Below are 20,319 nucleotides of genomic sequence, written 5' to 3' on the forward strand. Positions count from 1 at the left end.
TATGATTTTCTTTTTAGATCAAAAACACAATTTTAGGAGCCATTTGTAGAAAAGGTGATGGGCAACACTTCCTCATACTCAGTGGCGGATTTCCCGTTAGGCCCGGGCCTAGGGTGGCAACATTTGGGGACACAAAAATGTCCGCCTCCATATACTTTTGCCGCGCTCTCTGGCCTATCGGGCCTGATGAGAAGCCACTTAGCTGTTGCAGCCGCCTCCTTACGTGCCACCCTCCTCTTACTAAACCGCAGTGTCAAGTGACGCTGTGTTACCATGGCAACGTGACACCATGCGACATCACGTTGGGGACATCTATGGCATCATTGACGCTGCGGTTCCGAAGGAGGAGCGGACAGCAACATCTAAGTGCCTATGGGCGTTGCATTTTCAAATCCGCCGCTGTTCGTACTGCTCTGAGGACAGATGTAAGTACTCACGGTTCTGGGGTGTAAAGCGGGTCAGAACTGTGTCTGATATATTGAGTGCAGTGGAAAACCCGAAATGCTAATCCTGCTAAGAAATCCCGGGGAGACAGATATCCAGCAACAGGACGGATAGTAAATCCTGTGCGCTCTGAAAAAGAGAATAAAAATACCACGTGTGAGTCCATTTATATGTCTCAGACCTGCAACACTGCCTTTCCCCATTATCTCTTAGCATACAATGCTTCCACTGCAGCCAAGGGATTCTGGGAAATTACATGCAAATGAGCACATAGTTTTTTGCATCATGTCCATTTTAACATGGAATTCTAACAGCTTATACCTGCTGTATTACATAGATTTTTTTTAGCACAGCCTGGGTTAAAGAAGTGTGTTGCCAGTAAACCTACTGAACAAAGTTTGAAAAAGATACAAAAACAAATCACACGTGATTAGCAATTACTGATATGTAATGTACAATGGGTGTTTGAGCTTGAAATTCAAATCAAAAGATAAAATGCCTTGTTACATTTGCCAATAAAAGAGGAGCCCTTGTTCTGCACACAAAGTAGCTATTTTTGCAACAATACTTTTGTAGTTAGTAATATCCTTTTTTTAGTGCATATTTCTGCTACAAACATGATTGGATCAGGAAGACGGTCCGGCTTGTGTGGGATACACTGCACACGGACGCCTTCTCTGTGGTTATCTACTGATGCATCCAGCAATAGTCATGTTACCTTTGAGGAACTGAGACACATCTTCCAGTTGAGGGATGTTGTCCTCCCTGTAGTCACAGTATTTGGACAGTAACGGCAGGTTCCTCAGGTACTCCCTGCACGCATGGGTGGGATACAGTTTATTGAGCTCTCGGAACACTGTCGCCCAAGTCTGTATTTCCTCTTCGGTGAATTCAATACGGGGAATTGAATCACCGCTATGAAAGAAAAGTTCAAGTCGTCGTTTAGACCTCGGCATACTATTCAACGGTGTTCCACTGGTATGGGCGAGACGCCTGACACATTTAAAAGCAAACTTGGTTAATGATTGGTATAAAACGTTCCATTGTGTTGGAAAACAGTGTATATTAGATAACTAAGGCTAGTTCACTTATTTCCCCACCCAGCAGCATCTTCTCCGACACTATTTTGGTATGGATTGCCCAGTTAGTCCGAAGTGCTCCCACTCTTGATCAGAGGTATCGATACTTTGGTTCACAGGTCAGTAATGCACCACAAGAGCTTATTGTGAAATAAATAAGTATTTAATCAATTCTAGTATAATTTTTGGAAGGTACCAAACATGTATTTTCCCAATTTATGTCTCGCGGATGTGTTTCTGCATTTCTGAAGTATCAGAATTATCCCGTACTTACTGTTTGTAGGTCATGGCAATATCCGCAAAATACTTCCGTCTCTTACGATAGGCATTGTCTTTGAAACCCTGATAATGAAAGGAAAGCATATTTTAGCCCTCCCGTGCCACAAAGTCAGATATGGCTGGTTCTAGCATGTGTCAAATGTCATTTATCACGTAACCTTGCGTGTGCGCTCTTGGATTTACATCTGTTCTCTTAAATACTCCAACATAAATAAAAGACAGCATCAAGGAAAAGTGATACAAAAATAAGTGCGCAACCCAAAATTCACCTTACAACAAAATCCACACACTATGGTGTTGAAGTGCAATAATATATGTGCATAGGGTGTTCTAATAATATATAAATTTATATACAAAACCATATAGGAGGCGTATGCTGCTAAACTGAAAGAGTGGCTCAGCACTCAAAACACTAGGAGAAAAAGACAAAAAGAACAGCGCAAAACGCAATAGTGAAGTAAATAGGTACAAATTATATTGGTGAAAAAATGGTGAGTATTAAGCGTACATTTAAGCAGAAGAATAAAAGCATATCTGTGCAAACATCAGCACAATGTTACCACAATGGAAAGCCTCTGGATGGAATGGTGTAGCCCTCTGGTGCAGCAGCTGTCTTCTGGCAAGTCACAGTGATATCTCTCACTTATCCTGGACCCCTGCAAGCGGCAGCTGCAGCCCTTGAGCTGTTCAGAGTTCCCCCACTGGTAGTGGCATCTGCTGGGCTCGTGGCAGTTCGTTTTTGGCTGTCCTTGGGACACAGTAATGCCTCAGGGCTCTCCTCTCACTGTACACACCGCGCGGCCCACGTGGGATCTTCTTCCGGCGCTCGCGCACTCCCGTGACGTCACGGATGACGCGCGATGTGGATTTCAATGGAGAAAGTCCCAAAAATAGTTGCACATTCAGAAAATCGCTAAAAATAGGTTAGGGAGGCTAGGATGGGGAACCAGACCCTGCCAATCTCTATCCAACGCGTTTCGAAGCTACCAAAAGAGCTTCTTCATCAGGGATCCCTGATGAAGAAGCTCTTTTGGTAGCTTCGAAACGCGTTGGATAGAGATTGGCAGGGTCTGGTTCCCCATCCTAGCCTCCCTAACCTATTTTTAGCGATTTTCTGAATGTGCAACTATTTTTGGGACTTTCTCCATTGAAATCCACATCGCGCGTCATCCGTGACGTCACGGGAGTGCGCGAGCGCCGGAAGAAGATCCCACGTGGGCCGCGCGGTGTGTACAGTGAGAGGAGAGCCCTGAGGCATTACTGTGTCCCAAGGACAGCCAAAAACGAACTGCCACGAGCCCAGCAGATGCCACTACCAGTGGGGGAACTCTGAACAGCTCAAGGGCTGCAGCTGCCGCTTGCAGGGGTCCAGGATAAGTGAGAGATATCACTGTGACTTGCCAGAAGACAGCTGCTGCACCAGAGGGCTACACCATTCCATCCAGAGGCTTTCCATTGTGGTAACATTGTGCTGATGTTTGCACAGATATGCTTTTATTCTTCTGCTTAAATGTACGCTTAATACTCACCATTTTTTCACCAATATAATTTGTACCTATTTACTTCACTATTGCGTTTTGCGCTGTTCTTTTTGTCTTTTTAGCATCAAGGAAAAAACTGGCAAAAAGCCAAAAAATGCTGCACCACTTTCAATAAATGAGCAAAGAGGGTGAAAAATAAACGAATTTATTACAAGCAAAAACGGGAGAAAACTACACTGACATGTTTCGCTCCGTGGAGCTTTATCAAAGTGTACACGGAGTGAAACATGTCAGTGTAGTTTTCTCCCGTTTTTGCTCGTAATAAATTCGTTTATTTTTCACCATCTTTGCTCATTTATTGAAAGTGGTGCAGCATTTTTTGGCCTTTTGCCAGTTTTTCCTTGATGCTGTCTACCTTCAGCGCATTGCACCCTAAGGAACAGCCGGTAAGTGAAGATTCGACACTACCAAGTGGATTACCCCAAAGGAGAGGACTTTGATTCATCCACATGTGAGTAACTTCCAACTCATTTCATTTGTCTTGACAATAGGAGGTTGCTTTGGGATTTTGGGGCACGTACTATTTGTGCCTTACTTGTACCCTTTTGAAGTGGGAATTCTTCTTATCCTCCACAAGACACATTCTAATATGGACTTACTGTAAGACTTGCTGAGGGTGTTTCCTATCATATTGCAATTCATTATTGGAAGGAACATATTGGAACCCGACCCAGTCCTGTTTGTTTCCTTAACTGGTGCATCCCATACCTTTTTAAGCCCCACCCTTTCCCTTTTAGGGATATTCTACTGTTCATAAATAAAAGACAGAAAGAAAGAAATCATGTAAAGACAAATCTACATAAATGTGAAACGACAGAAACATCTATGGGAAGCTTAAAGCTGCCGTTTAAAAAAAATTCCATTCAATATGTGCATCAATACAATCTGCACACTGACAAGTGATTAGCTAAGCTGCAGATCGATCCGTTCTCCTCTTATCGATCGCTTTGCTCTGGGTTGTTTAATTCTGTTATTGCTGCAAAACAGTACCCATGATGGAAAGTTCTGTGTGGAAGATCATGTGACCAGGCAGTTACTAGATACAATTGGTGCACTGCTAGAGAGAGGATAAAAGGGGTGTGCCAGTGCCTGTCTCAGAAGAGGAAGGGGGTGTGACTTTGTAAATGGTTTCTATAGAAAAAATATGCTTGCTATATTAGAATACATTTCACATGTCTAAAAATTGTTTTCAAAAATGCTACAAGTATTTTCTCATAGTACAGAACTGATTTATTACAAAACACACACGCGTAGGATATTACTTGAACTGCAGCTTTAAGATATGTGGCTTGACATGTTTATCTATTGTGAAAGTGGTCACTTTGTGCCTGATTTGCAGCAAGCTTCTTTTGCAGAGATAGCTGAAGAGTGCAGAATAACTGTCTATGGATGGTTTCTTTGCTCTGCATTTCCTAAGGCTTTGGTCCCGCTGCGTCCGGCGGCGCGCGCGGCCGCGGTCCACCAGCTGCTTGCCTCCGGTCTGGAGGTCCCCGCTGGCTCCTTCAGACGGGGCTGACTGCGTGCTGTGACGCGTCAGCCGGCCGATGCTGCAAGCTTCTGGTGATCAGAAGCGCTGACGCGTCATGTGGTGCAGCAGTCAGCCAATGAGGAGGGAAGGGAGGCAGCTATGGGGAGGGAAGGGAGGCGGCTACGGGGAGGGAGGCGGCTACGGGGAGGGAAGGGAGGCAGCTACGGGGAGGGAAGGGAGGCGGCTACGGGGAGGGAAGGGAGGCGACTACGGGGAGGGAAGGGAGTCAGCTACAGGGAGGGAAGGGAGGCGGCTACGGGGAGGGAGGCGGCTACGGGGAGGGAAGGGAGGCAGCTACGAGGAGGGAAGGGAGGCGGCTACGGGGAGGGAAGGGAGGCGACTACGGGGAGGGAAGGGAGTCAGCTACAGGGAGGGAAGGGAGGCGGCTACGGGGAGGGAGGCGGCTACGGGGAGGGAAGGGAGGCGGCTACAGGGAGGGGAGGGAGGCGGCTACGGGGAGGGAAGGGAGGCGACTACGGGGAGGGAAGGGAGTCAGCTACAGGGAGGGAAGGGAGGCGGCTACGAGGAGGGAAGGGAGGCAGCTACGAGGAGGGAAGGGAGGCAGCTACGGGGAGGGAAGGGAGGCGGCTACGGGGAGGGAAGGGAGGCAGCTACGAGGAGGGAAGGGAGGCAGCTACGGGGAGGGAAGGGAGGCAGCTATGGGGAGGAAAGGGAGGCAGCTACGGGGAGGGAAGGGAGGCAGCTACGAGGAGGGAAGGGAGGCAGCTACGAGGAGGGAAGGGAGGCAGCTACGAGGAGGGAAGGGAGGCGGCTACGGGGAGGGAAGGGAGGCAGCTACGGGGAGGGAAGGGAGTCAGCTACGGGGAGGGAAGGGAGGCAGCTACGAGGAGGGAAGGAGGCAGCTACGGGGAGGGAAGGGAGGCGGCTACGGGAGGGAAGGGAGGCAGCTATGGGGAGGAAAGGGAGGCAGCTACGGGGAGGGAAGGGAGGCAGCTACGAGGAGGGAAGGGAGGCAGCTACGGGGAGGGAAGGGAGGCGGCTACGAGGAGGGAAGGGAGGCAGCTACGGGGAGGGAAGGGAGGCAGCTACGAGGAGGGAAGGAGGCAGCTACGAGGAGGGAAGGGAGGCAGCTATGGGGAGGAAAGGGAGGCAGCTACGAGGAGGGAAGGGAGGCGGCTACGGGAGGGAAGGGAGGCAGCTACGAGGAGGGAAGGGAGGCAGCTACGGGGAGGGAAGGGAGGCAGCTATGGGGAGGAAAGGGAGGCAGCTACGGGGAGGGAAGGGAGGCAGCTACGAGGAGGGAAGGGAGGCAGCTACGGGGAGGGAAGGGAGGCAGCTATGGGGAGGGAAGGGAGGCAGCTACGAGGAGGGAAGGGAGGCAGCTACGAGGAGGGAAGGGAGGCAGCTACGGGGAGGGAAGGGAGGCGGCTACGGGGAGGGAAGGGAGGCGGCTACGGGGAGGGAAGGGAGGCAGCTACGGGGAGGGAGGCGGCTACCGGGAGGGAAGGGAGGCGGCTACGGGGAGGGAAGGGAGGCAGCTACGGGGAGGGAAGGGAGTCAGCTATGGGGAGGAAAGGGAGGCAGCTACGGGGAGGGAAGGGAGGCAGCTACGAGGAGGGAAGGGAGGCAGCTACGAGGAGGGAAGGGAGGCGGCTACGGGGAGGGAAGGGAGGCAGCTACGGGGAGGGAAGGGAGGCAGCTACGGGGAGGGAAGGGAGTCAGCTACGGGGAGGGAAGGGAGGCAGCTACGAGGAGGGAAGGAGGCAGCTACGAGGAGGGAAGGGAGGCAGCTACGGGGAGGGAAGGGAGGCGGCTACGGGAGGGAAGGGAGGCAGCTATGGGGAGGAAAGGGAGGCAGCTACGGGGAGGGAAGGGAGGCAGCTACGAGGAGGGAAGGGAGGCAGCTACGGGGAGGGAAGGGAGGCGGCTACGAGGAGGGAAGGGAGGCAGCTACGGGGAGGGAAGGGAGGCAGCTACGAGGAGGGAAGGAGGCAGCTATGAGGAGGGAAGGGAGGCAGCTATGGGGAGGAAAGGGAGGCAGCTACGAGGAGGGAAGGGAGGCGGCTACGGGAGGGAAGGGAGGCAGCTACGAGGAGGGAAGGGAGGCAGCTACGGGGAGGGAAGGGAGGCAGCTATGGGGAGGAAAGGGAGGCAGCTACGGGGAGGGAAGGGAGGCAGCTACGAGGAGGGAAGGGAGGCAGCTACGGGGAGGGAAGGGAGGCAGCTATGGGGAGGGAAGGGAGGCAGCTACGAGGAGGGAAGGGAGGCAGCTACGAGGAGGGAAGGGAGGCAGCTACGGGGAAGGAAGGGAGGCGGCTACGGGGAGGGAAGGGAGGCAGCTACGGGGAGGGAAGGGAGGCAGCTACGGGGAGGGAGGCAGCTACGAGGAGGGAAGGGAGGCAGCTACGAGGAGGGAAGGGAGGCAGCTACGAGGAGGGAAGGGAGGCGGCTACGGGGAGGGAAGGGAGGCGGCTACGGGGAGGGAAGGGAGGCAGCTACGGGGAGGGAGGCGGCTACCGGGAGGGAAGGGAGGCGGCTACGAGGAGGGAAGGGAGGCAGCTACGGGGAGGGAGGCGGCTACGGGGAGGGAAGGGAGGCGGCTACGGGGAGGGAAGGGAAGCGGCTACCCTGTCTGTGCAGCCGTGCATAGCACCCCCCTCTTCTCTCCTCTGGTGCCCGTTTCGCAGGCTGCCCCTGCTCTGGGAGGGGGAGAGAGGAGGTGGGCTCCGGGAGTGAGAGAGGGACTGACGGGGGGGGGAGGGGACGAGAGCCCTCCGCTCAAACCACGCCCCCCCCCCCACTTAAACCACGCCCCCAGCTCCCGCTCCCTACAGACTGCAGGGTGCGGTTAATTGCCTCTCCATGCGCCGCCTGTCTGCAGTGCGGGCGCGTGATCTGAGGCAGCAGGGCCTTAGCCTAAACCCTGATGTTGCTGTGTAAACTACTCCACAAGGATGACACCTTTGGAATGCGGAGAGACAAGAGCTACTTACGGGATGGTCAGCATCCAGGTCGGATCCATACATCAGAACTCTGTTTGCACATCTATCCAAATCGGAGATCTTTTTGGGAAACCACTCAACACTTTCCATATCTAATTGAGGGTAAGAAGAGCAAATAAATTAAATGCTTCATTTTTTTTTACCTACAACTTCTTGTACCTATATGATGACCACATTAACCAAATTGTTAGATGTGAAGACTTGGCCCCCATTCCCTGCTAAAGGGTCTTGGTTCAAAGTGTCCAATCGTCTAGGGCACAGGAGGCGGTGAACACCAATAAACTTGGAGCAGACCATTTGTGTCTTGACTACTCCTATCAATAAGGAAACAGTTGGGTCATTCATAGCATGACCTTTATAATCAACCGAGGCTCAAATATATTGTATACTGTGATCATTTGGGAGGACTGATAGAGTTAATAGAACATTGTAATCGCTAAAGATATATCTTGGTTTTAATCCAAGAACTGAATTAAACCAAAGTTGCAATTTAATGAAAGAAGCAAACAGTATAACACATTACATTTAAGTCATAGTAAATACCTGACTAAGTGTTTCTATAGAATAGCATTAAAGCAACATGGCTCCTTTCCAACATTTTTTCCTTATTATTTTTATATGTAAAGCGTGTGACAATGGATATTTCTATATTCTTACCTGAGCTGGCAATTGTTTGGCGCTCCTGTTATTTATCTATAAAAATCCTGATTGTGTGCCTAACATAATGGCCACCTTTCAGTTTCAATTAATCCTTCAGTCAGTGTACTCAGCAGCTACAATGTATCCTAATATTACTAAGGTAACATTATCTATTGTTACAGTTTGCAGCTCAAACTGCTGGGAACATTGGCAACAACTTATCACAAACAGCGACGTGTTGCAAAGATCTTGCACTTCTTGGGAGGTGGGCTAAAGCCTGCTATAGAAATTAAAGAATGTTTTAAAACTCATTAAAAATTGCATTAATAGTTGAATAAAAAAAAATAATTAAAAAAATCACTTATCTAATACTACAGAACTGATTTATTTAAAATAAAATTTAAAAAAAACCATAACATTTCACATGTTTTGCTGCCTTAATAGAATCTCATTGTCCGAATTATCAGTACATTATAATGTTTACACTGACAATATAAGGACCAAAAACAAACCAAGTAACCAGAACGCTGGTTATACTAATAAAAGACACAGACAGTACATATTTGCACCACTTTTGGGTGATAGTAATATTTTGGTCATTTAGCCCTTATACAGTATATGAAATATTCATGCCTGTTATTTTTCTTTGCTCCTCGCCGTCCTGTTGCACACTGAAGTGTTCCGGAGGGTTCATGGATATCACATTTACATGCGGGTTCAGCATCTGGAACATCTCATTCAGTTGTTCTCGGTCGCTGTCACAGTCCACAAATATCTCAAACTCAGAGTTCCTCCGTTTCGATTTCCGAGACTCAATGTGAATCAGGTTGACATGTTTCTCCTATCGGAAGAAAGTTTGTAATAACAACAATAATCATTAAAAATCAAAAAAAATTAAAAAAGCTTAGACTTTGGTTTGCTTGAAATAGATGTTAACATATGTAAAAAAGAAGAGGCGAGAAATAGGGAAACTAGAGAAGCCAAAGCTGTAAAAGAACAACAAAAAAAGGATTACATTGGAACATATGATCAATTCTACAAAGTTATTCAAGTACTGTACAACAACAGCAAAACGACTGGAAAAGAGAATAAGGAACAATAATCTTCAGATTGAGATGGGCAGGCAAAGTATTGGTGATATAGAGAAGGCAGAGGCGTAAAATAAATGATTTGCAGTATAGTAATGTGCAATGAGTACAGTACATCAAAGGTCGGCCACTTACAAATGTATTGCAGTAGTAGGAAGGCATGATTTGCCATTAACTAACATTTGGCTAAGAGCACTCTAAGTGCAAAGGTGCAAAGGTGTTGACAAAATACCAAGGTACATAATAGGGAACATATCATATTGATGCCACTGTAAACAAAAGTCATTACTAAGACCACCCCTTAAATATGGAGTGCAGTTTTGAACACCTCGCCATAAAAATTACATTATGGAATTGAAAAATATGCAGGGAAGAGCCATGAAAAAATAATAAAAGGGACAGAAGGTCCGATTTACGGGGAAAGATTATCCAAATTAGTACTGTTTACATTGGAAAGTAGGCATAACTATTTACAAATATATCCAAGGTCTATATGAGGAACTTTTGATCCCAAGGACAATACTTTCTTTAACTGTGCATGCAATGTCTTGTATATAATGTATAATGTATACCTTGTTCATTTATGTAACTGTACTTGTAACCATGTATTATTTGTTTTTCTCTGTGCCCAGGACATACGTGAAAACGAGAGGTAACTCTCAATGTATTACTTCCTGGTAACATATTTTATAAATAAATAAATAAATAATACAAAGGACACCGGATCATCCCTTGAGAGTGGAGGAAATTAGATTATTCCGGCAGAAAAGGAAAGAGTTCTTAACAGTAAGGACAGTGAAAAAGTGGAATTTACTTCCCAATGGAGACTCTCATGACAGATACAGTGTGTGTGTGTGTGTGTGTGTGTGTGTGTGTGTGTGTGTGTGTGTGTGTGTATCTATCTCTCTATATATCTCTCTCTTTATCTATCTCTCTCTATATATATATCTATCTCTATATCTATCTATCTCTATATCTATCTATCTCTATCTATATCTATCTATCTATCTCTCTCTACCTATCTCTATATATCTATCTATCTCTCTCTCTCTCTCTATCTATCTCTCTCTATCTATCTCTCTCTATCTATCTATCTATCTATCTATCTATCTATCTATCTATCTCTCTATATCTATCTATCTATCTATCTCTATATCTATCTCTACATTTATCTATCTATATCTATCTATCCATCTATCTCTATATCTATCTATCTCTATATCTCTATGAAAAATTTAGATATCTTTAAAAAAAAAAAAAGTATACATGGATATGCCAAACAAAATAAATGGTAGGGAAATCATTGATTAAGGGGGACGTCTCACTGCCATTCCTGGTGTCAGGAATGAATGGTTTCCCCTTATGAGACATAATTGGCAAATGTTTCGCTTTCTTTTCATTTTTTGCCTCCCTCTGAATCGGTAGATCTATGAATAAGGGTGAGTCTGTGGCCCAATTGGAATTTAACAAAGTTTGAGCTTGATGGAAATATGTATTTGTTCAACTTCATCTACTATATTATTACTGTATGTACCCAATGGTCATCTTTGTCCATTATAGAAATACATTCTAGACTAGAACAGCATTTGATACCACACTGATCCTTTATTCAGATATTCTTCTCTGAAGTTTGAAATGGTATGTATGTCTTTATTTATATAGCGCTTCACATCAGTAATAAACACGACAATCATATAAATAATATAAATAACACATAAAGGGGAGAAGTGCTTCAGACATAAATGTAACAATTAGGAAAAGGAGTCCCTGCTCCGAGGAGCATACAATCTAATTTGTTGGTAGGAAGAATGTACAGAGACAGTAGGAGGGTGTTCTGGTAAGTGTGTTTGTAAGGGGCCAAGGTTAATATATGAGGTGTTGATGGTCAGCCATGGAGCTACTCATTAGCTTCCTTAAGCATGTGTGTTTTAAGGTTTAAGATAGGTCTTAGATGGTCTGGAAAGATCATCTATAGTGTTTCATTATAATGCTTATGTTGGACTAATAAAGGTCATCATGATCTTCAAACTATTGGGTTTTCCTCTAGAGCAGAGGTTACCAACTCAAGTCCTCAAGGACCACTAACAGTGCAAGATTAAGGCTAACGTCTCATTAGCACAGGCGGCTCAATCACTTTGACTGGACCACCTGTGCTCAGACAGGGGTAACCTTAACACCTGCACTGTTAGGGCTCCCTGACGACTGGATTGGGAAACTCTGCTCTAGACCAATGCATAAAAGGCAACTTTACACCACTGAGAAAAGTTAATCATACAAGGATACAAAAAATGTGTTATGTTTATAGATCATGTTGGGTATGAAACCAAATGACGCATAAAGAAGACTCAACATACCTGAAAAAGCTTTAATGCCTTTACAAGTCCACCAACTTCATTTTTTAGAGAAAAAATGACAGAAGCCCGACTTCTTTCAGAAAAACTGTCCTTGTTTTCCTTATGGTCTTCAATCTTCATATAATTTGATTTGTTTAGCTACAAGAGAAAATTAAAAATAATAGATTGAGACACAGTTAATAAATTAGCTGGTGTGTATGCAGGTCATGTAGAAATCATTTTTATTTTTTTTAAATGAACAACGTATGGACATTACAAGAAAGGTATTCTGTATTCCTTCTACCGTTTGATCTTTGTGTTGAAGAATAAGTTCTAATAGAGTAAAGCAGACTAGAATATTGCTAATGTTATATAGCAATATTAAGTCCTTTATTGCTCCGTACAGCTAAACTACGCATGTTGAGTGTCTTGAAAAAAGTCAGTGAAGGTCATTAGCTTTCAGCATCACCTCTCTGATATGGCACAGAAACTTGTATTTACATTTGCATTAAGTACCTGTATTCTGGGGGACTTTGTCTGTCACATTTCTCATGCATACTAACCACAGAACAAAAGGGACAAGCAGGGCAAATTCCTACTGAATAAAGCCTATATAACAACAAGAATTATACACAAAAAATAATGTATTAGTGTCTGTCTTGGTTCTCATATTCAAATGAGGACAATATACCACAGTGATTTGAATGTTTCAGTGATCTAGAGAGACTTAATTGTAAAGTAGTCTTCACAGAATCCTAATAACAGCCATGTTTTACGTGTCAGAGCAAAAATTTTTCTATCGGTGGAAAGTGGGAAACTACAGGATAAATCTACCAGATAAGTAGATCCTCTTGTCATCTCTATCTCATTTTTTTACTCAACAGGATTGGGAGGAACGCAAATAAAATCATTTCAGATATTCCAGGTGTTGTCTTCCAGAATATATAGTAAAAGCTTGAATGAACCAAATGATTATATTATTTTGTTTTGTGTGGTCGCAGAGAAATGGTCTTCTGTGCCTTCACGTCCAAACTAGTAGAGATGTTTACATTCCACAAAGAAAAGGACATTCTGCAGCTTCTTTTGTCATATAATGATGGGATATCTAGTTTGAAGGCTCATCCTCATGTTCGTATACACCAATAACTGGTATGTTCCCACTAAAGGAAAAAGCAGGGGGGAAAAGGCAGTGCACTGTCCAAAGAAGGAGGAGGCTCACAAGTAAAAATAACAATTTATTCCATAATTGGATCAGACATGACCCCTAGAACAGCAACCTGGTGTGTTACCTGTGCTGCTGTTCTAGGGGTCATGTCTGATCCAATTATGGAATAAATTGTTCTTTTTACTTGTGAGCCGCCTCCTTCTTTGGGCAGTGCACTGCCTTTTTATCTGCGTTTTCCTGTTCATCCTGCCTGCTGGACTGCACGCCCTTTGGAAGTAAACCGCAATAGGTCCGCACCGGATAAAAGAAAACCTGGGAATCAAACAGTTTAGTTATTCCTGTGATTTTATGTTTTCAAGTCAGCATAATATGGGACAGTATGTGTACTATTTATTTGTTCATAGAGTGAAGTACATGCACACTGCAATATGGAGCTGGAGGGGGGTACTTATCTGCCGGTGCACTGGGTCCAGGGAGGTCCAGACGTCCCAGAGGAGAACAGTGTAGAAAATGGAAGCAGGCACACGGTCTTATGCAAAGAATATTTAATGTGCCACCAAAAGGTGCAACGTTTCGGCAGAGAGCTGCCTTTATCAAGGAGAGGCCCTGACCGTGTGCCTGCTTCCATTTTCTATAGTATTTATGTGTGCCAGTGAGCACTAGGTACTAGTCCCCTATCCCTGCCAAGGTTTGCTGTACTATTACACAAGATATAGTAGAGTGGTCCTAGCGGAGAAACATATGTTTATGGGATACAATCCATTTCTGATGCACCGGTTACCTGCATCTATGTTCCCACTACAGACAACTCCAACTATTACTCTCAGAATAATCAACTCATTAATAAAGCTCAAGATTTCTCTTTTTTTTATGGCAGCGGGTTCATGTTTTAGACGTATTAGCTAGACACTGGTACAGGAGAATGTCAGTAGAGAGTTCAAACACATTTTGATGTCAGATATAAACTCAGATTTCTTGCATCCCATTGGGAGTTTAATACTTTCATCCCCATAATTGAAATGAAATTGTTAAGATACTTAGGAGATGTTAAAGAGATCCAAATCACTAGCTGCAAATCATTTACATTTTGTTTTAAACTGATCACAAAAATAGAGCTTTAATATGTATACTGTATACCTACAGAGCTTGTGGGTTTTGAACAATTTGCCCTTTCCCTTTTCATTCCTTAAATCCTGTAATCATTTGTATATCAGACATATTTATTTAAAATATTATACAGTAGTTGGAAATGTTAACCAATGGCCAACATTATGATTTATGGTTTGTTAATTGCCTTGCCTTTCCATTGTATAAGCTATCAAAGTACTTATGGATATGCACAAAAGATAAAACATTGTCTAACACAACTTTTGCACAACTGTAATTTGAAACCTAAGGGGCTCATTTTACAGTTTAAATACTACGGTGACATTACAACATAACTACATCTTGTCTCACTGTTATTTGTTTTTCGACCTTTTTTTCTTTATATATTTTATATCACTTATTACTTTTATAGAAATCTAATATTCTCAGTCCAATAAACACTATACTACATATTGTAATATGATACACAGCGCTATAAATATAGCGCACACGGTTGAAATTATTCATATATTATTGCAGTCCTTTTTTTCCCTAAGTACTGATTAATGTAGGTCCGTCATCCATCGCTTTTCACTAGTATCATCTCAGTGATGTTATGTTACAGTCTTGTAGCCCCACTCCTCCAATGTTATTACTAGTGGGAAAAGACCTTGGTGTCTTCAGTCACTTGCAATGTACTTTAATATTAATAGAAAGCAGACTTCACCAACTGTATGTTACATCTTTCTGAGGCTTTAGTGACTTGAAAACACCTAATGGTTATAACATTTCTATCCTAACCTTTCCCATGCTCCGGCACAGAGACAACACAAAACAAAAAACATTTTTTGGGGCATCCCCAATAATTTCACATGCTAGTCCTACTACCTCTATCTTTAACTGTTTGAAGCATCACTGAAATATGATGGCAACGTTTTGACTCACAAGATCTTCATCAGGCGAGCAATTGGTGCCTTGATGAGAATAAAACAAATAGGTGCTCAATAGCAAGATGTAAAATCAATCTCATTAATTCAATATGTTGCAGCATTTCTTGTAGTATGATTGGACTATTTATGATATTAAATGTTCCAGGGTGACTTATAGTGATAAAGTGTCTTATAGGTCCAGTATCACTATATCAGTGTATCAGTATATAGACCTATATTCTTATACATTATTTGTCATTCGGTTTGGCAATCGTAGAATAAATGTACACACTGCTACATGGTTTCAATAGGACAAATAATTATTCGAATATCGTCTACAAACCAAACGCCATATGTAAACGTAAGCAGTGGAACTGTGGTTGGAAAAAACCGTGATGTCAAAAAATGGGCTCATAGCAGCAACCAATCAGTATATTAATCATATCAGTACATAGTTACATAGTTACATAGTAGATGAGGTTGAAAAAAGACATAGGTCCATCAAGTTCAACCTATGCTAAATTTAGACAACTGATACTTTATCCTATATCTATACTTACTTACAGTAAGAGAACATCCAACAAATAGCTTGATAGAGATGACACCTTTATTGGCGAATGGATGTTCCAAAGCTTCCAGCCTGTAAACTTCCAGGACTCCTAATATCACGTCTTTGAATATTAAGAATGAACATAATTTGTTTTGTAGTGGGCAATATATAATTTAGATTAAATTTATATTTTGCCACAACATCACTCCTACAGTAGTTCCCCATCCAGAACATCAGTATCTAATATGCCTGCAGATGCTTCATTAAACCATCTCCTTGCAAGCCCTCCGGCACTGAACATATTAATACCCCATACAAGGCTGAGGATAATGACAGCTGAACATTAAACCTGAATGGTATCGGAACACCTTTATTTATCTTTACTAGACAAAAGATGAATTACTGATGAACTTTTCTTAATGGTAAATACTGTATGCATTCCAAGCTTTCTAACAGGCTTTCTAACTGTCCGTACAGTATGCTCATATTTAATGGAACTGCACGTGTGTCAGAGTTTACGAAATGTTTTATAAAAGTTGGTGTTTTATTGCAAGTCTGGATCCTGATCTCATCTTCAATTGACTCTTTACGTGATAAATCTACATTTTGGCCTGGCTCATCAGGACTAAAAGGTTTACAGTTTTGGAAATCCGACACAAGCAGGTGTGTACTGGTAAGATTTACTGTTGACCTTCTTACACTGTCTGGGATTGGATCACAAATAATCCCATCCCTAGTAAACCTTAAATACACACACGATAAAATGCTACTGTATAGTAGAAAAGGTGTTGCTACACCCAAGTCGAACTGCAGCTCAGAAAAAGTGGAGCAAAGAAAAAGTCCTGAGTAAATGCATAATTTACATAAATATTTTGTATATAAAAAGTTCCAAGTATCCAGGGTAAGATGTTAATTATATAGTCTAGATTCTAGAATACCAACCAGAAAAAATGTGTACGTACAATTGTTATATAGGTTCAATTAAAGATTGCCAGCAATTTAGTGAAAAAACTATTTGGAAAATAAGTATTTTTTATATGCATCTGAGGGGAGGGGGTCCCGTCTACATTTCAATTGTGTACAGAAGGAAATCTCCCCCCTCCCCGCCCCCAAAAATAGCAAAAGAATGATGATGTTTTCTGAAATAGGAACACATTCCAGAGAATACAATTGATGCTAGGTCCTGTTGTTTAGTATAATATGGTAGGATTTAAATTTACACAGCATTACAATTTATAGGTGATTAATACTCACACAAGAAATATGGACACCCAAATAATGTGGTTCATTGAAAAAAAAGATAGAATCAAAGCTTTCGCGTTTAAAAATAATGCTATTACTTGGTTGACTTTTTTGAAAATACAAAGGGTAGGCTTTTGGTGTTCATTAGGTACATCAAGCTCATTTACATATCGTACACAGTCTGTTATCATATACAGCAGCTCTCAGGAATCTATCATAGGAATAGTCAATGAGCTAATGAATGATGTGATAATGTGATAATGAACAACCAGCGTGACATATGATCAGAATGTGTGGCAGGTTAGTCCTCAGGTCCTTCACCCTATGAAAAAGTAGACCCTAATGTATAAAAATTCTAATTCCGCCACAAAAACAAGAACAATATTGAATGGAAAAGCAATAGAAATTGTTAAGATGAATATTAAATGTATGAAGGTGGTAAGTACAATATACCACATTAGTTCTAAGGAGGGTTAAAGTAATGGCTTAGTGAGTAAAGACATTGAAACTGACAATAACACTGAGTTGAAACCCTGCTGTCAGCTCCTTGTAACCTTGGGCAAGTCACTTTATCTCCCTGTGCCTCAGGCACCCAAAAAATAAATGGTAAGCTCTCTGGGGCAGGGACTCGTGCCTACAAAATGTCCTTGTACAGCGATACGCTGGCAGCGCTATATAAAATGGCAAAAAAGTATGGGCAGGTTCAGAAACAAGGGTTCAAGGAAGAGATGTCCCAAAATACCACAGGTTCAGAAACAGGGGTTCAAGGAAGAGATGTCCCAAAATACCCCAATAATAAAATGAATATCAAGAATCCTGCCCCTGTGAGACATGGAAACAGTTTTGGAAACTTTAAATACCACTGGCAATATTGAAGTTTGCAGAAACACCGTGCTACAGTATGTTACAGGTAGATTTCATAAAGATCCTACAGAGCCAGTGAAACACACAATGTAGGGGTTCAGAGATCCTTTAAGATACATTAATCAGCGTGGGAGACTAATTTATTCTAAGAATGTATTGTGTATTTATTGTTTACCTCGGAAGAAGAGAAACGTGTCAATTACTGCTTGGAACATGAACTGTATACTTCAATTGGACTGGTGAATATAAATATTAGTTGATTTTTCATGTTAATGGTTTTTACTCAAATGCATTACCTCTTTAAAAAAATAATTTTGTGTGTGTGTGTGTGTGTGTGTGTGTGTGTGTGTGTGTGTGTGTGTGTGTGTATATATATATATATATATATATATATATATATATACTTTTATACTCGTCCCAGGCAGAAGAAAAGCTACCTCTGTACACTTGATGAACCCCTTGCTCTCGTTTTACCTTTAAATCCAGAAGAAAACTAGTGAAACCCATTGTTAGACCAACACACACATCTACAACGCTCCTCAACTTAAATTAACCAAGCACAGAACATGATCTTACCCCATTATTTATCTGATTCTCATCACAACTTGTGTTCATGGAGTCAACAGACTTAACTCTTCTGGGTCTGTCAATTCTGCTGGAGTACATGCCGTTTTGTGTTGGTTTTGATGTGTTTGTGGAGGTTGGTTTCCCACGGTTCAGTCTCTCGCGAGCTCTGGTCCTGTGCAGTGACTGCTGCGCTGTGTGCCACTCCTATTTATACTCGGGGAGAGTGGGGGTGAAGCGGGGTTGTTTAGTCATAATCTCTTCCAAAAGCAAATGGAAAAAATAAATAATAACAGATCAACGTCAGAGGGGGGCCTTAACAAGTGCTCATTAGTATTCACCAACTTAAAAAGAACCCAAATAAACTGATGACGCTTTTCCTTTATTACCAAAACAAGGAAGAACCGAATTAAAGAGGAATGATTTACCTTTACTAAAGAAACATGCCATGTCTCTCAGATTAATATTTTATAATAATAAAATAATTATTATTATAACATCTAAATGCAATTCTATAGTTCCACACGTATGTTCAGATGTGTTTTTTCCCTATTTTCTTGTAATAAAAGTCAATTTAAAAAAAACCAACATGTTTTGCCATCACAATGAGTAATCTACTACGGTCTTTAACACAGCAGCTGGGACTGAATTTATGTGTTTTTATTATTATATCTCATGCAATGAACCCCAGATTTGTCAACTAACACATCATGTTATATTCAGTGTAATATCAGGTTGACCATTTCTAGTGTACTGGAGTAAAATGTTACAAACTCACATTGGTTTTACTCCATAAAATAGTAATCATTTAACAGTGAAATCCATTTAAAAATCATGATGATGTTCACGGTTTATTTCTCTTGTCTTTTAGAGTAGAAAAATCATGTACAGTATTCTTATTCTGCACTGACAGTGTTGTAAATGGTTGCATTTGCAGACTAAATTTTATCTTGGCTCAAAGAACTTACCATGTAATTGTGGTGCCTCTGAAGCATAGGGAGATTCTTTGGTTTATCCACAGTCACTTTAGCTCTCTCTAGGTGTGACCACTTCAAGCTCCAAGTTGGAATATATAGGTTGTTCATGAAACACTGGTTGAGATAACCTCCTCTTCTTCTTCTTCTCTCTAAGCACCAGTATGCAGAACTGGACTAAATCAGCTGAATGTTTCAAGGCAAACGTGGAGCAAAAAAAACCTGCAACTTGGGGAGTGCCAATGGAAGGAGTTGCAGATGATTTAGATTATAAACTTTTCAGGGCAGGGACTCCCTTTCCTATTGTTACTGTCATGTCTGAAGCGCTTATTCCCATTATGTGTCATATTATTATGTTACGTGTATTACTGCTGGGACGCTCTGTGTACCTGGATGGCGCTATCTAAATAAAGATATGCATACATTTATATGGCCAACATCTTACAGTATAAAGGACTGTATTGGGGGGGGAGGGGGGTATGCGTATTGCATATAGCAAATAAAAAGATCACTTGTGAGCACATTCACGTCTTAGATAGGTCTGCAACCCTGCCTCTCACCATTATCCCCAGCATACAGTGCTTCCACTGCAGCAAGGGATTCTGGGAAATGACATGCAAATGAGCACACTGTGTCACCTTTTGCCTGAAATCAATTTTTACATGGAACCTATATATATATATATATATATATATATATATATATATATATAGGTTCCATGTAAAAATTGATAAATATATATATAGGTGCGAGAGGGGCTCACGGTGTATTGTTGCTTAAAACGGTGTCTAATTTTGGCGTGTGGTACCGTCCAACAAAATTGTATTCCTTCCCCATCCCAATTTTAATAGACATAAACGTTTAGTTGGCTGCACTTAATGATGTAGTCACCGGAACATGTCAAACATTTCTCTTTTTATTTTTGCAGAGAAAAGCACAACGTTTGGGGGGTTGCAGCTCCTTTTCGTCAGGTGCAGTGATGGCTGCATATAGATATTATTTTATATACTATTTCATAGCACCGCAAAGATAATATATACATGTATGTGCT

At 42.5% G+C, this 20,319-nt stretch overlaps 1 protein-coding gene across 1 annotated transcript; it reads right to left on the bottom strand.

Annotated features, from left to right (window-relative positions):
* Window positions 1-400: 400 nt before the first annotated feature.
* LOC142486236 (tryptophan 5-hydroxylase-like) lies at window positions 401-19,394 on the bottom strand. The gene is made up of 8 exons (XM_075584874.1): window positions 19,263-19,394; window positions 18,307-18,501; window positions 11,916-12,053; window positions 9,107-9,314; window positions 7,826-7,926; window positions 1,798-1,865; window positions 1,163-1,359; window positions 401-573 (listed from the first exon to the last, which is right to left on the bottom strand). The coding sequence occupies exons 1-8, from the start codon at window positions 19,377-19,379 to the stop codon at window positions 434-436; spliced, it is 1,164 nt and encodes a 387-aa protein (XP_075440989.1). The 5' UTR covers window positions 19,380-19,394; the 3' UTR covers window positions 401-433.
* Between the last annotated feature and the right edge of the window lie 925 nt (window positions 19,395-20,319).

The sequence above is a fragment of the Ascaphus truei genome, unplaced genomic scaffold, assembly GCF_040206685.1.
Source record: "Ascaphus truei isolate aAscTru1 unplaced genomic scaffold, aAscTru1.hap1 HAP1_SCAFFOLD_796, whole genome shotgun sequence".
NCBI lineage: Eukaryota > Metazoa > Chordata > Amphibia > Anura > Ascaphidae > Ascaphus > Ascaphus truei.